General features: G+C 38.3%; 1 protein-coding gene and 1 pseudogene across 1 annotated transcript; one reads left to right on the top strand and one right to left on the bottom strand.

Moving 5' to 3' along the window:
• Nucleotides 1-5,930: 5,930 nt before the first annotated feature.
• On the bottom strand, nucleotides 5,931-9,400 carry LOC127217596 (olfactory receptor 7E24-like). Its single transcript, XM_051178579.1, has 2 exons — nucleotides 9,376-9,400; nucleotides 5,931-6,847 (listed from the first exon to the last, which is right to left on the bottom strand). Exon 2 carries the CDS (start codon nucleotides 6,777-6,779, stop codon nucleotides 5,931-5,933), a length of 849 nt encoding a protein of 282 aa, XP_051034536.1. The 5' UTR covers nucleotides 6,780-6,847; nucleotides 9,376-9,400.
• Nucleotides 9,401-11,003: 1,603 nt separating this feature from the next.
• LOC127217584 (alpha-enolase-like) lies at nucleotides 11,004-11,571 on the top strand (annotated as a pseudogene).
• Nucleotides 11,572-17,642: the final 6,071 nt, after the last annotated feature.

The following is a 17,642-nucleotide window of genomic DNA, read 5'->3' as shown; positions in this document are numbered from 1 at the left end:
CATACAAACACAAAAGAATGTAACTTTTTCTCAGCGGCATGTGAAACCTTGTCAAAAATCAACCGTATATTAGGCTACATAACAAACCTCAACAGATACAAAAAAAAAAAATTGGAATAGTCCCCTGTATGTTATCAGATCACCATGTCCCCTGTATCTAATCACACTTCCAAGCATTAAAGTTGGGATTTAACAACAACACAAATCACAGAAACCTTACAAACTCATGGAAACTGAATAATGTGCAATGGCACCATACCTGGGTCAAAGAGGAAAGAATGAAAGAAATTAAGGACTTCCTAGATTTCAAAAAGAATGAGGACACATCATACCCAAACTTATGGGACACCTTGAGAGCAGTGTTATGAGGGAAGTTCATTGCACTAACTGCCCATATGAAGAAAACAGAAGACAGACACATTAGAGAATTAACAGCACAACTGAAAGCCTTAGAACAAAAAAAAAGCAAACTTACCCTAGAGGAATAGATGCCAGGAAATAATCAATTTCCAATACCAAAAAAAAAAAAAAAATCAAAGAAACAAAGAGTTGGTTCTTCAAGAAAATCAACAAGATAAACAAACCAAAAAGCAGAGAGAGAACATGCAATTAACAAAATCAGAAATGAAAAGGGAGAACACAACAATGGACAATGAGGAAATCCAGACAAATTTAAGGTCATACTTTGAAAATCTGTATTCCACAAAATTTGAAAATTCAAAGGAAATGGACAAATTTCTGGATAACTATCACTTACCAAAATAAACCAAGAACAGATAAGCAACTTAAATAGACCCCTAATGAAATAGGAGGAGTCATCAAAAGCCTCCCCACCAACAAAAAAGTCCAGGGCCAGATGGCTTCAGTGCAGAATTCTACCAGAAATTCTAAGAAGGGATAATACCAATACTCTTCAAATTGTTCCACAAAATAGAAGCAGAAGGACCATTACCAAACTCTTTTTAGGAGGCCACAATTGCCTAGGTACATAAGCTACAAAAAGACACAACTAAGAAAGAAAACTACAGAACAATATCCCTCATGAATATTGATACAAAAATACTCAATAAAATACTGAAAAATCGAATCCAAGAACACATCGAAAAATCATCCACCATGACCAAGTAGTCTTCATCCCTGGGTTGCAGGGATGGTTCAACATATGAAAATCTGTCAATGTGATCCACCATATAAACAAATTGAAAAAGAAAAACAACAGGATCATCTCCCTAGATGCTGAAAAAGCCTTTGACAAAATTCAACACCCTTTCATTATAAAGGTCTTGGGGATATCAGGGATAACAGGAACATACCTAAATATAAGAAAAGAATTATATAGTAGACCAACAGCGGACATCAAACTGAATAGAGAGAAGTTTAAGCCGACTCTTCTAAAATCAGGAACAAGACAATGCTGCCATCTCTCTCCATACCTCTTCGATATTGTACTTGAAGTTTTAGCTAAAGCAATAAGACAACAAAAGTAGAGCAAGGGGATACAAATTGTAAAAGAAAAAACTCAAACTTTCTCTATTTGCAGAGGATATAATAGTTTACATAAGTGACCAAAAAACTCTACCAGGGAACTCCTACAGCTGATAAACACCTTCAGAAAAATAGCAGGATACAAGATAAACTCAAAAAAAAAAATCAGTAACCCTACTATATACAGACAACAAAGGGCCTGAGAAAAAAAATCAGAGAAACATCACTCTTTACAATATCCACAAATAACATAATGTATCTTGGGGCAATGCTTACCAAACAAGTGAAAAACCTATATAGCAAGAACTTTGTGTCTTTAAATGAAGAAATTAAAGAAGATAACAGAAAATGGAAAGATCTCCCATGCTCTCAGATAGGTAGGATAAACATAGTACAAATTGCAATCTTTCCGAAAGCAATCTAGAGATTCCATGCAATCACCATCAAAATCCCAGGACAATTCTTCACTGACTTTGAAAGGATAATAATCAACTTTATATGGAAAAAACAAAAGACCCAGGACAGTCAAAACAACGCTTCACAATAAAGGAACTTCAGAAGGCATCCCCATCCCTGACTTCAAGCACTACTATAGAGCTATAGTCCTGAAAATGGAATTGGCACATAAATAAACAAGTAGACCAATGGAATCAAATCGAAAATCCTGATATTAAACCACACACCGAATAACACCTGATTTTTGACAAAACAGCTAAAAGTATACAATGGGAAGAGGAAAGTATCTTCAAAAACTGGTGCTGGCACAACCGGATAATAGTGTATAGAAGATTGCAGATAGACCCATGTCTATCGCCATGCACAAAGCTCAAGCCCAAATGGATCAAACACCTCAACATAAAACCAGCCACACTTAACCTCTTAGAATAGAAAGTGGAGGTACCCTTGAACAAATTGGTACAGGAGTGTGGTTCCTGAACATAACTCCAGTAACACAGACACTGAGATCAACAAATAATAAATGGGACCTCCTCAAATTGAGAAGCTTCTGTAAGGCAAAGGACACAGTTGACAAGACCAAATGGCAGCCTACAGACTGGGAAAAGATTTCCACCAATCCTACATCTGACTGAAGGCTGATCTCCAAAATATACAAAGAACTCAAGAAACTAGTCAACAAAACACCAAAAAACCCTCTTTTAATAAATGGGGTATAGAACTGAAGAGAGAATTCTCAATAGAGGAAATCAAAAAGGCTGAAAGACACTTAAGAAAGTGCTAAACATCCTTAGTTATCAGGGAAACGCAAATCAAAACAACTCAAAGATACCATCTTACACCTGCCAGAATGGCTAAAATTAGAAACACCAATGACAATTTTGCTGGAGAGGATGTGGAGGAAGGGGAACACTCCTCCAATGCTGGTGGGAGTGCAAACTTGTACAGCCATTTTGGAGATTAGTATGGTGGTTCCTCAGGAAAATGGGAATCAGTGTACCACAGGACCCAGAAATCCCCCTCTTAGGCATATACCCAAATGATCCACATTCATGCAACATTTGTAATAGCAAGAACCTGGAAGTAACCTAGATGCTCCTCAACTGAAGAATAAATGAAGAAGATGTGGCACATTTACACAATGGAATACTACTCTGGGGGGGGGGGAACCAATGGAATCTTTAAATTTGCAGGCATATCGACAGAACTTGAAGAAACCATCCTGAATGAGGTAACTCAGTTAAAAAAAAAAAAAAAGAGGAACATGGTATGGATTTTAGACATAGAGCAAAGGATCACCAGCCTATAATTCACACCACCACAGAAACTAGGATACAAGGAAGATTCTAAGAGATTCATACAAGGTCCCTCACAGAAGGGGAAACAAACAAGATCTCCTGAGCATATGGGGGAGAAGGGGCAGTGAGTGGAGAGGGATCTAGGAGAAAGATAATGGGAGCAGAGGAAAGCATGTGGGACTAGGAAGATTGAGTCAGTGATGGAATAGACAAGAGGAGAAAGAGAGAGCGAGAGAGAGAGAGAGAGAGAGAGAGAGAGAGAGACCATAAAAGAGGGAGACATTATAGGTTTCTAGAAAATACTGACTCTAGAGATCTACAAGACTGACCTCAACTAACAACTTGAGCAACAGTGGAAAGGACAACATAAATGCCCTTCCCTAATAATGAGATTGATAACTAACTTACCCACCATCATATACAGCCCTGATGGAAACAGAAGCAGACACCCACAGCTAAAAACTGAGCCAAACTGGAATCCAGATGAAGAGAGGGAGGACAAGACCAGGCTACAGAAACCCACAGAGACAGCTAACTTGAACAAGGAGGAGCTAATGGGCTCCCAGACTGATAGCTGAGAATCCAACATTGGAACAACTCGGTCCCCCTGAACATGGGTCTCAGTTAAAAGGCCTGGGCAGTCTAAGGGACCTCTGGCAATGGAACCAGGATATATCCCTGGTGCATAAAAGGACTTTGGGAGCACATTCTTCATGGAGGGATACTCCCTTAACTTAGAGGCAAGAGGGAGGGCCTAATCCCTACTCCAAATGACTTGATAGATTTAGGTGACCCTTCCTGTAAGGCATCACTCTACATGTGGGGTGGGGGTAGGGGTTGGGATAGGATGGAGGGAGGGAAGGAGAGGGAACCTGGGATCGATATGTAAAATAAGAAAAATAAATAATAAATAAAATGAAGAAAAATAGGAAACATTTAAGTTTACCCCAACATGTTACCAGACAATAATATAGTTTCCCCTGATTGCTAAAGCCCCATAAGATATCCAGAGACAGTATTGTCTACATGTTGAATTAAAATTAAAATTAATAGTTCATGATATTCCATTTTTCCAAGCAGTTTTTATGTTATTGGAAAGACATGCTTTTTTATAATACCATGTTTGGTTTTTTTAACATACATCATCATAAAGTATGCATCTGTTATTAAAGTTTCCTTTTGGTATACATTACAAAATTGGTAGTACATATGGTAAATGTGCTTTTCATTAAAGTATTAAAATTTACATACTAAATTGAACCATTAAACACAAATGTGCCATTATTGAACAATGTACCTAGAGAAACATAAAATATTGAAATATTAATACATAATTTTTAATTTGTAAAGTCTATGTTTATAAATACAACTACATCAATTCCCCTTAAATGAATCACATGGAATCAATCTTATAGTCTTCTCCATTTGTTCTACATTCTACAGTGACTTGTTGCAGTTTCATGGATATTGTGAACACAACTTCTAAAATTGTGGAGGACTTCAGAAACTGAAGAGGACAAGAGTATTTTGAACTCCAAGCATCTCATGCTTCATTAGTGGATTTTTATCCATGTCAATCATTATCCATTGATGGGAGATTATGTATATATGTTTCTCATACTGGTTAATGAATAAAGCACTGTTGGCCAATAGGAAAGGAAGATAGGAGGGACTAGGAGACAAGGAGGAAGAGGAAGTAGTAAGGAGGGGTCAGGATGGAGAGACTGGGGAGACCAGATGCCTGCCGCACTCCTCAGTAAGGAGATCATGTGGAAATACATAGAAATGGGTTAATAATTAAGACAGAGCTAGCCGATAAGAAACTAGTAATGGGCCAACACAATTATAATAAATACAGAATCTTGGTGTGTTAATTGGGGTTGGTGTGGCAGCCACCAGACAAGACCAGGCAGCAGGCAGAAAAACCGTACTCCTTAGAATCCATGAACTTTAATTCTTTTACTTTAAATAACAACCTTGATATTTATACCTCACATTATGACATAATTTAGAAAAAATAAACTAGCAAAATACAGTGTACATCATAAGTAAACCCAATAGCAGATACCATACATATTATCTGGGAGTGAAAATGCCATTCTTCTGTGGGTATTGTTATAAATTTATTTTGCTTAAATACTTTTAAAATGAGATTATAATGTAAATCCAGAAGCTCTCACCTTCTTCTCTTCCTACTTCACCTGTACATACCCTGGCTCTCTCTAATTCATTGCCTTCTCTCTAACTACTGATGTTTCTCGTGCTCTAAAATTTCCTTCTTTGTCAATGGATGAGGCCCACTGAGCTTTCCTCTTCCACATTAGCAGGTCTATCCATGTCTTCCGTGTTCAGTTCCTGTTCAGGCAGCCTGGTTGACAATCCTGGTTCTCTGTCATTTCTAAAATACAATTTCATCAGAAGAGCTTCTTTAAATGAGCTGCTATGCACAGTTTTTAGAGTTGATTACACTTATATTGAAAGGGGTTGTTCAGTAATATACACCAATCATCCCTAGAAGTTTCTTCTCTGCAACTTCAAAATTTTTGTGTACTTTTAAACTACCAATCCACCTTATGTGCACCCACAGTGACAATCATTGTATCATGCAATAATGTGAAGTATCAGTTAGTAATAGTTGCAGATATTAACTGGGATTTACATGTACAGTTAATATATAGATACATAGTGAATTCAAAAAGAATATAAATTAAATGCTCTGCAGAGAATCTTCCTTAAGGCAGTTTTAATGTCCTTGTTCCTCAGGCTGTAGATGAAGGGATTCAACATAGGTGTGACCACAGTGTACATCACTGAGGCCACTGCATTACTTCTCAGAGAATGTGACAGAGAGGAGCTGAAGTACACTCCCAATCCTGTTCCATAAAACAAACAAACAATGGACAAATGAGACCCACAGGTGGAGTAGGTTTTGTGCTTCCCACTTGATGATGATGACCCCATAATGGAGGAAACTATTTTAAAGTAAGAGAAAATGATTCCTGAAATAGGAAGGAACCCAAAGAGAGCACCTACACAGTATCTTAGTATGCTTTTGGTGAAAGTATCAAAACAGGCAAGTTTAAGTAGTTCAGAAGGGTCACAGAAGAAGTTGGAAATTTCAATATAATCCTCACAGTTAGAAAATTTTAATACTGCCACATAGTGCATCAGTAAATCCACAAGGCTAAGGATAAAAGACCCTAGAAGTAAGACATAACAGCGACTGGGATTCATAATGACCTGATAATACAGAGGGTGGCAGATGGCCACAAACCTGTCATATGCCATCACAGCCAAAAGCATGTCATCCATACATACAAAAATTATAAACAGTGACATCTGTGTCAGGCAGCCCACATAGGAGATGACTGGACAGGGAGTTTGTATGTCCACAATCAGCCTTGGAACAGTGGTGGAGATGAAACCAATATCAACTATGGACAGGTTGGAGAGGAAGAAGTACATGGGTGTGTGGAGATGGGAGTCAGAGCTTACTGTCAGGATGATGAGCAGGTTTCCAAACAGGGCCAAGATGTACATGGACAAGAATAGGCCAGAGAAAACAGTTTGTAGGTCTGGGTCCTCTGAGAGTTTTATGAAATGGAATTCTGGTCCAGATGTTGAGTTTCCCCTGTTTGTATTTCTTGAACACCTTTTGGAAGAAACCCAAAATATTGTTAACAATGGTACCAACATGTACATGTAGACCTTCTTTACAAATTGAGTCAAATAAGTACAAATATTGATTATATTCTCAAGCTTATTGCGACATCATTAATAATTGCTCAGTTGTGGCAAATGCCATACTCAAAATAGTATTTTGTTCTTAGGTCATGCATTACCTCTTATGGGAGCCATATTGAATACAGTAATCTAGATGTTGTGAGGCCAAAATTACTGTAAATAGCTAACCTGTGGCCACAGTAAAATAAAGCAAACAACTTTAAGACAAAATAGGTATTTTGCAGAAGCCTCACGTTAGGAAAACTGTCAATCAAATAAAATGGAAACTTGAAGTACTTTAACTTAGGTCTTTTAGTACAATAACATAGAACAAGTTTATTTTTCTTAATATATGTCTGACAGTGTGAAGACCAAGCCTCTAATTAAAAACATATGATTTCTACCCAGAAATATATTTTCATGTTCCAATTATTTGTATAGCTTTCTTTTTTTCTTTGACTTAAAAAGTGTTCTCAGTTTTTTGTTTGAATATTTAAGTAAGCCTTTGATAAAAAAAAATGTATTTAGATTTTTAAAACCAATTAAAATATGTATTCCTTATTTCCCTTAGTCTATTTCAAATTTTTATAAAATATCTTAGTTAAATCCACATTGTCACTGAGCATTTCTGTCCACAACTGCTGAGATGTCCAGTGATATGAAAAATAATGAATGTCATTAAATACAGTTGAAATTTTATTGTACAAAGCTAATTTGGGCATTAATCTCCACAAATTTCAGTAAAATATCTGCTACGAATACATGGTTTTTGTATGTCTACACAATGCCATTGATTTTCTGAAGTGAAGTTTGGGTTCACCAAGAGCCCTAATTTCAGACCCCTCCTCCTCAGACAGCAAAGTGATTTGCATGTGAGTCAGACCTGGTGCACAGATGTCTGCGTTCTTACTTAAGCTCCAGAGGAAATTTCTGGTTCACTTTTAGGTCAGAGCACACTGAATTGCTCAAAATATAATAGGTTTAAAATAGTGAAAATATTTTAAACATGGGTAATACTCTAATGGATACTAATGCCCCCTTTATGTTTACCTATAAACTATTGGATTTGTGATATTTCCAAATATAAATATCACCCACTTTGCATGATGAATTTCCTATTTCTCCCGTGAAAGACATCCTCCTAATGTGTTCCATTAAAAGTGGTGAAATCTACCTAGGTATAATTCTTCTAAGATAATGCAATATAGGGTACACTCACATGTAAAATATATTTCTATTTGTTTCCAATGGTGAACACAGTGGCCTTTGTTGGGAATCAATGAATTGAGAGAACATTTAGGACTTTTCCATAGCCATATGCTCATATAAACCACAGTATAGCAACCCATCTCCATTTGCAAAATGGTAAAATTTTGCATTATACTTCATTGTCCTAATTAGAAATCCAACAAACACAGAAAATCTTAGTTTATTGGGGAGTATTTCCAAAGGGTACTGAACCATAGAACTATGGAAAACTCTAAGGTGGGTTTTCACACAAAACACATAACTGACCTTTCATTTCTTTCATGCATGGACATTCTTTTATCTTCAGGTGAGAGTATGTACAACAATTTTTAATAACCCAATAGTTCAGCTATTTATTAACATTAGGTGACCCAAAAGTCCATGACATGGAATCAAACAACAACAGAAATGAACTTACATCAATTTCTAGGTCAAATTCCTGAATGGAATGAAAACGTAAAAGAAACCAAATATGTCAAAGTCAGTGTTTTGAGAGGAGAAAGAGTCTACTTAATGTTTAACATATATTGTTCATTACTCATATGTGGCAATGACTCTTTAAGCTCTATGAAACCAAAATATGAAAGTTAGAGATGGTAAGTTATATCAATATACAAAACTTATTTAAATAAGTAGGAATGTTCATAGAAAAAATACTTACTAAAACTTGGTCACATGACAATTAATGTGTATTAGAATTACTAATAATATATCCTATTCACATAAATAAATAGCAGCAACAAAACAAATGTATCATTTTTTTATTCTGATTTGGATTGTTTTTGTTTTTTATTTGGGTTTGTGTGTGTGTGTGTGTGTGTGTGTGTGTGTGTGTGTGTGTGTGTGGTTGAGACAGTGTTTTTCTGTATTGTTTTGGAGCCTTTCCTGAACTTGCTCTGTAGAGCAGTCTGGCCTTGAACTCACAGAGATCCACCTGCCTCTGCCTCCCAAGTGCTGGGATTAAAGGCTTGGGCCACCAACTCCCGGCTTATTTGGTTATTTTTATATTATAGTAACAAAATTTCTTCCTTTCATTTCATTTCTCAGACTCCCTACATAACTCACCCCACTATACTTCACATTCATAGCTTCTGTATCCATTCTTTATTTCATGCATATATGTATATTTTCATGGATTACTAATCGTATAGTTTTAAGAATTTACCCAGAAATTTTGACAGCAGGTATGTTTTTAAGTTCTCATGTTTTTAAACTGCAGAAAATATAAGGACCTGACCTCATTTCTTCATTACCAACTTAGTTTCTGAGCCTCACATTAATGAAGGATGCTGACAGCAGCAAAGATATACTGAAAAGTAGAACACGGTCTTTGAGGATCTGTAAACCCAGCACTTCAGAGGGTGAGGCCAAATGAGTACAGGTTCACTGAAATCCTACAGGGAACATGATGAGACCATATTTCATAGTACAAAGAAGATAATATGGACCAAGGACTAGAAAAGCCTGAGTTGAATTATTGTTTCAAGATTCTCAAACAATTCCAAATACACCTTGAATATGCTACCTGACCTTCACCACAGCAGAAGTGAACATTTAGTTTAAAAGGATAGGAAAACTACAAGGGAAAGAATACATGAGCCAATTGTTTTGTTTTGTTTAGAATGAAGCATTATGACATGACTGTTTACTGAAAAAAAATCATTCTGTGTTGTGTGATCAGGTAAAGTAATTCACACAAGATTTCACTCACTTCTACCTGACCATTTACTACATGCTACACAGGAATACTGCCTTCACCTTTCACCTTCTATGCAATAATAATTATGTAGAGCTTATAATTTTGGAATTTGGAAGAATTATTCAGATGAAGCAAGATACATAAAATATAGAGATCAGATCTTCCAACAAGGGAAGATATTAATAGTCACACACACACACACACACACACACACACACACACACACACACACCATAGCTTTCTTCAAATGTATAGTTACTGAATTACCCTCACTAGCCTAGCAACAGTACTTTACTTTGATTATGAAGCAAATTAGTTTCTGCTCTCATTGGTTATAGGAGTGTGGGGAAGAGACACTGGGGATACTTCAATGAGAATTTGAGGACTGACATCTCAACTAAGAACCTAAAATCATAGTAGAGAGGCTCAAATTTTATTATAGTTGTTACACCATCATAGTACACAAATTATCATAGTTCATATGATTAGGAAGAAGTAATAATTCTTGTTCTCTCTTCTTTATCCTCAATTCCCTGATAACTTACATGAATAAACCATGGGATTGTGTGGCCATGACGAAGGGCGGTAGATATGACAAACCTCCCCTGATTGTTGGCTGGTAAAGGCTCAAGCTCACTCTTGAATCCTGAGTGAATATAATAGCAAGAGGTTCCTGATGCAGAACACTGTAGGAAGAGCAAACAGGGTTATACAGTCCTGGATTACAGAGAACAAGCTGGTGACCTACAGGGACAGGCTAACTAATTACTCCCACATAACCTTAGAAACTCAATGCACACTGCTGGTAATTACCATACTGGTCTACAATATTGCTGTCTCTAAGGAATTTCTGGAGTTAATGGAGGAAGCAGGAGAGATGCTGAATGTTCTCAAGAGGTTAGCTTTGAGGTGTATATATGGTTAATAAATTTGACATTTCTAATTTTATTTCAGTTTGAGCTCTTTAGTAATTATAATAATTATTAAATTCTATTGAATGCTTGCTTCTGTGTCTGCAGAATCTATTTTTTGTTTGTTTGTTTGTTTGTTTGTGTTTTTTTTCTGTGTGGCAATCCAAAGGCCAGAAATTCACCATGTCTATTCTCCAGAGAGATCTTTGACTTACAGGGAATCCCAATGTTGAGGTTGATCTCTGCACCTCTAATGGTCTCTTCCAAACTGCTGTGTCCAACAGTCCTCCACTGACACATGTAAGGCCCTAGAACTCTGTGACAATGATAACATGTGCTACTGAAAAGGGGTCTCAAGGCTCCTGAGCATCAATAAAACTATTGTATCTGATCTGGGTGGAAAGAAGCTGGATGTAGTAGAATAAGGTAAGATATAAAAACTGATAATTGATGTGGATGGCACTGAAAATAAATCTAAATTTGGTGCAAATTCCATACAAGAAGTATGCCTGGCTGTTTCACAAGCTGGTGCTGTGGAATAGGGTGTGTCCCTGTATGCTGACATCACAGCCCTGAAGTCATCCTGCAGGTCCCAGCTTTCAATGTAATCAACAGTGGTCCTCATGCTGCCAACAAGCTGGCCATGAAAGTGTTCATGATCCTGACTCCTGGGGTATCAAGTTTTGGGGAAGCCATGAGCACTGCACTAGAGCATTACCACAACCTGAAGAAGGTCATCAAGAATCAATAAGAGAAGGAAGCCACCAATGTGAGTGATGAGAACAGATTTGCACCTAAATTTCTGGAGAACATAGAAACTTTGGATCTGCTAAAGGTGGAAATTGCAAAGGCCGGTTACACTGACCATGGTGTCATTGGCATGGACATGGCTGCCTCTGAATTCTTCAGGTCTAGCAAATGTGACCTGCACTTCAAGTCTCCTATGACAGCAGGAATGAACAATTGGATGACCTGTATTAGTCTATCATTCAGGAGTAGCCAGTGGTATCCATCAAAAACACCTGTGAGCAGAAAAACTAGGAAACTCAACAGAACTGCACAGCTATTGAAGGCATCCAGGTGACTGGGGATCATCTCATGGTATCCAAGCCTAAATGAATAGCCAAAGGTATGAAAGAAAAGTTCTAGAACTGCCTCCTCATCAAAGTGAACCAGATTGGTCCTGGGACTGAGTCTGGGCTAGTCCAGTGGTTGATGTATCATGAAGTTCCATCACTCTGGGGACAATGAGGATACTTTTCATCGTTCACCTGGTGTTGAGGCACTACACAGGGCAAATTAAGAATGGAACCCCTTGCAGATCTGAGAACCCTCCCAAGTACACTCAAGTCCTTAGAATCATGGCAGAGATGGACAGGGATGCCATGTTTGCCAGCAGGAACTTCAGGAATCCCCTGGAAAAGTAAGGGATGGGATGGAGATCCCTGGGGCCATGAACTTCACAGACCCCATCTCTGATGTCTTGGAAATGGATCTAAGGCTAGACCAGTGCTAGCCTCTCCAATACCGTAACTACCTTAGATATTTAAAAGCACAACTGACCCCCGGGAGCCCTACTGGAAACCCCAGCTTTGTAATCATGTGATTTGTCCAAATCATTGTTTCTGTTACCTTACTTCACAGCTAGTATCTAAAGCCCTCATAACTCCAGTGTAATCTCTACTGTGGCCACAGGCAAGACCCCCACCTCAGTAGTTCTACAGTCAAAATATAACCTCAGTGACCCCAAAATAAGTTAATACATTAATGGATAAGTTTTACTTTCATACCCTGAATTTTTTCATTATTTGATCCTACTGTTATTTTCACAGATTTTAGACATATATTAATTTATTTTTTATTTTTATTTTACATATAGATCCCAGTTCCCTCTCCCCTCCCTCTTTTCCTCTTTCCCACCCTCTCATACCCCCCTGACCACCCTCCCCTCCCACCCCCCCACTCCACATGTAGGGTGACGCCCTTCAGGAGGGGTAATCTAAATCTGTTAAATCATTTGGAGTAGGGATTAGGACTTCTCTCCTGTCTCTAGGTTAAGGGACTACCCCCAGCGTCCTTTTGTGCACCAGGAATACATCCTGGTTCCACTGTCTGGTGTCCTTTAGACTGCCCAGGCCTTCTAGCTAAGCACTGGCAAGTGGTACTCAGGTTCCATTGATGTTAATTATCTGCATGGTTAAAGCATGTATATAATTTAAAAATTGATCACTCCAGGATTTCTGGAGAAAAATGATGCATTAACACAGATATGTGTGAAAGACAGAGAATAAGAAGCCATATGAGCTTCTCACAAAAATTCAAGTGTTCCTATAGGAGGTTAATTTGTAAATTTAGTTTAAAAATGCCAATTTGTACCAGATAATCAAGTGTGCTTTGGGTAGCTAAGGATTAAGCCAAATCACCTGACAGTTGATCCACTGTGCTTGCAGTATTTACAGATTGGGAGAGGGCTATGGTAGAAACTGTTGCTTCAGTGGTGAAGGCTGCACTGGCAGCCTTGATAATGGAATCTCCTTTCCTCTCTGCTGCACACCCAGGGTACGTGGCCCACGACAGCTGTTACAGTCGGCAGACCTGCTGAGAACAATTGAAACTTTCTCCAAAATTAGTAGCATTGATTACAACAAAAAAGAAGGGAACCAGAATACAAGTACCTGAGATGAAGGTGAAATTTTTGTCCTTTGGATCAAAGTGTAAATTTATAGCCACTTGATCCAAACTATAATTAGTGGTCAGGAAATAAGGCCACATATGGCTAATCAGACACACAGGCATCAAGATGGGTTGATTCTTGAAGACCCATCAGACCTTCTTTCACCATCCTTCTGCATATGGCGAATCAGCAGCTCAGGCACCCAAAAAGGATTATCTGTGTCTTGTGGAAAGACACAAACTGACCCTCGGGACCATACTAGAACTGGGTCAGGGCTGCACCATCTTCCAGTAGTGACATTCTTCCACATAACTGAGCCATAGTAAGATGACCGAGGGCGCCAATGCCTGTCGGCCGCAGATCGAGCAACACTATCAATAGTTAAAAAATTTAAAATGTAAAGGACAAAAGAAAAATGATTATGAGGAGATCCTGTAAACTCCCCCTTTTTTGTTTTATGAAGATAGGCTTTAATTATGCAATGTGCATGTTCCACCATGGCCTGACCCTGAGGATTATAAAGGATGCCAGTCTTATGTGAGATAAAAAAAATTTTTTTTGCAAAAAGAGTTAAAACCCTGACTAGTATAAGCAGGGCCATTATCAGTTTTTAATTGTCTGGGCATTCCCATATAAGCACAGGCTTGTAAACAATATCTCTTAACATCCTTAAGCCTTTCTCCAGTATGAGCAGAGGCAAATATGAGATGAGAATGGGTATCCACAGATACATGAACAAATTGTAGTCGACCAAAGGAAGGAACATGAGTAATATCCATCTGCCAGATATCATTAGGCATGACACCACGGGGGTTAACTCCAAGGTGTGGAACAGGTAAGAACTCTGCACATAGGGGACAATTCTTAACTATATCAATAGCTTGGTCTCTAATAATTTTAAAATGGAATTTAAGTGACCCTGCATTAAGGTGGAAGGTTGTATGAGTTTGTAGGCTGCTTCATAACCAGACTCTCTCATCATCATGATGGCACTATCTTTTTTAGTATTAAAATCAGCAACAGCATTTCCTTCACTTAAAGGGCCGGACAAATCAGAATGCTCTGAGATGTCCTACAAAAATCGGATGAGAAGGCCTCCATAGTAGGCTTTATATGGCTAGTAAATCTTCTTGTACACGAGAGACTGAAGCTATATAAGCAGCAGTTTCTAAGGAAGCCAATATATGATACACATATTTACTGTCCATGTATAAGTTGAAAAATGTTGAAGGGCTAATTGTACTGCAGCAAGTTCGGCAAATTGTGCAGGCTTCACTTTAAGTATAGAGCGTTTGATAATGGGAAAAGAAACAACTACTGCACAACCATTTGAAGAGCCATCTGTAAATACATTGTGGGCCCCCTTCAGAGGATTTTGGGAAATAACATTGGGGAAACACACAGGGTGATTTTTTTTAAAAAATGAGCTAACTTACTGGAAGAAAAATGACTATCAAAGCGGCAGGGTGTGGAACACAAGAAATGTGCCCAATCCTCATCAAACTGTTGAAGCCATTGTATCTGTTGTTGAGTATAGGGAGTACAAATTACATCCAGTATCTTGCCAAAAACTTGAATACTCATTTTGTATAACTTTTAAATAATAGAAAGCATTGCCTGAGGATAAGATCTAACTGTCTTTCTTGGGGATGCATGTTCATGCACCTACAATATAGGATCAGCTTGCCAAAATACTGTGGTAGGGGAATACACTGAACTAAAACTAATAACATCAAGTTCTGAGAATAGTCAATATAATTTAAATGTGCAGATTGGAGGCATTTTTGCACAAGCTGTATGCATTCTCGTGCAGCAGGCATTAAGGTGTGCGGAGAAGTGGGATCAGAATCTCCTTGTAAAATATCAAATAATGGTCTAAGCTGCCCAGTGGTTAGGGCCAAATTAGATTGAACCCAATTTATATCTCCCAATAAAATTTTTGAAAATCATTAAGGGTGGTCAGTTTATCCATCCTTAAAGTAATCTTTTGAGGACGATACCAAAATATAACAATTGATGACCCAGGTATTGATAGGGAAAGTCTTGTTGCACCTTTTCTGGGGCTATTCTTAAGCCAGCTAGTTGAAGATTATGTTACAATTCCCCAAAAGCCTCATTTACTTCCTTAGACTCTGGGCCGGCTAAAAGAATATCATCCATATAATGTATAATATAGAGGGATTGAAATTTCTCTCTAATGGGGGCAATGGCCAATGATACATAAATTTGACAAATAGTGGGACTATTGGCCATTCCTTGAGGCAACACCATCCATTGATATCTCTTATAAGGCTCTTTAAAATTAACAGAAGGAATGCTAAATGAAAATCGCTCACTATCCTGAGGATGCAAAGGAATGCTAAAAAAGCAATCTTTTAGGTCTATAACTAATAAATGACAGCCTTGAGGAATACCCACAGGAGAAGGTAAGCCAGGTTGTGTTGCTCCCATAATTTGCATACAGTCATTAACAGCTCGGAGATCTTCTAGTAATCTCCATTTTCCAGATTTTTTTCTTTATAACAAAGATTGGGGTATTCCATGGGGAAGTGGAAGGAACAATATGCCCTGCCTTTAATTGTTCCTTTTCAAGTTGATGTGCAGCCTGTAATTTCTCAATAGATAAGGGCCATTGCTCCACACATACTGGGTTATCAGTTTTCCAGATAATAGGAATGGGAACAGGCTGCACAGCAATAGCCCCTAAGGAAAATTTTCCAGCCCAGAGCGATCTCCGATCACCGGCTCTTTTGATAATTAAAATTTTGGATGCAACAGACTGAGTGTCACCTTGTAAGAATTTACCCAGTCCTCTTCCTTGCACATAACCTTGGTCAGCCAGCATATTTTTAACAGGCTCAGTAGTAAGGACAGCTCCCATGGCCTGAAGCACATCTTTTCCCCAAAGATTAACAGGGATATGACTTAACACAAAAGGTTGACAAAGACCTGTATGTCCATCATCTAACCATTTAAGAAACTGAGTACTACATTCTGGAGCCACATCAGTTCCTTTTGAAATGTCCTGGTTGTCCATATCCAAAGCAAGTCTTTGGCCTGGCTCCTCCATTTTTCCCACCTCTTTTCATAATGGAAGCTATAACCTGGCCCATAATGTGATGACCATCTATGTCCCGACATATGCATATATAGTCATTAAGACTTTTGGCCTTATGGGGACATAAAGCCTCTTTACAATACTTATTTGCATTTTTGAATGTCAATTGTTTAACTATAGGCATGGCATTTTCATCATCACCACAAATACAACCTGTCAGCTGTTAGGAGGCAGTCTGCAAATTCTGAATAGGGTTCAGACAGTCCCTGCAATACCTTAGATAGTTGATGTCCTGCAGCCTTATTAGGTAGGGCTTTCCAAGCTCTAGTAGCAGCAGCAGCAATTTTCATATAGACCGCTGGGTCAAAAAGAATTTGAGCTGCAATGGTAGCATATTGCCCAGGGCCTGTAAGCATATCTAAATTCCTAGCAGGAAATCCAGCAGCAGCATTTCTTTGCGTGGTTTCCTTGAAAAATTCTTGAAATTCACCTCTCCAGAGCAAGTAGTCACCCCCACTCAGCACGGCTCTACAGAGCTGCATCCAATCACTAGGGGTGCAATTCAACGCTATGAAAGACTCAAAAATTGTCTGAGTAAAAGGAACATGAGGCCCATAAGCAGTGACAGCCTCTTTAAGCTGTTTTATATAATAGGCTGTACTCCCTAACCCTGTTATCCTGAGGATCCACTGTCTCAATCACTGGAAACAACCTGTCTTTCCTTTTCTAATGCTTCTACTTTGGCTATTAAATCTTTGATCTAAATCTTGTACTTCATCAAAAGTCCTATTTATCTATGCCATTTCTTTTACTTTATGGCAATGAATCCTTTAGCTGTCTTGTTTTAATCCTGGTGCCCTGCCTTTTCAATAGGGCCACTAACTGCCCGCTGAGCTTTTCCTTATAGCTACTGGCACCCATCCTTCAATACACCCTCATTCACTTACTTTTGCTGGCCAGCCTTCGAGGGCAATTTCTTAGGTGATCCTTTCTTTCCCGATCTCGATGGAACCTCCACTTGTAATGTAAGACCCTCAGAATGAGGAGTCTCCCAGTTTTGGTCAGTACCCCCAAGAAATCAATGTCCAGT

Source organism: Phodopus roborovskii, unplaced genomic scaffold, assembly GCF_943737965.1.
Source record: "Phodopus roborovskii unplaced genomic scaffold, PHOROB, whole genome shotgun sequence".
Taxonomy (NCBI): Eukaryota; Metazoa; Chordata; class Mammalia; order Rodentia; family Cricetidae; genus Phodopus; species Phodopus roborovskii.
Note: the sequence above shows the minus strand (reverse complement) of the source record. Positions and strands in the feature narration are given on the sequence as shown.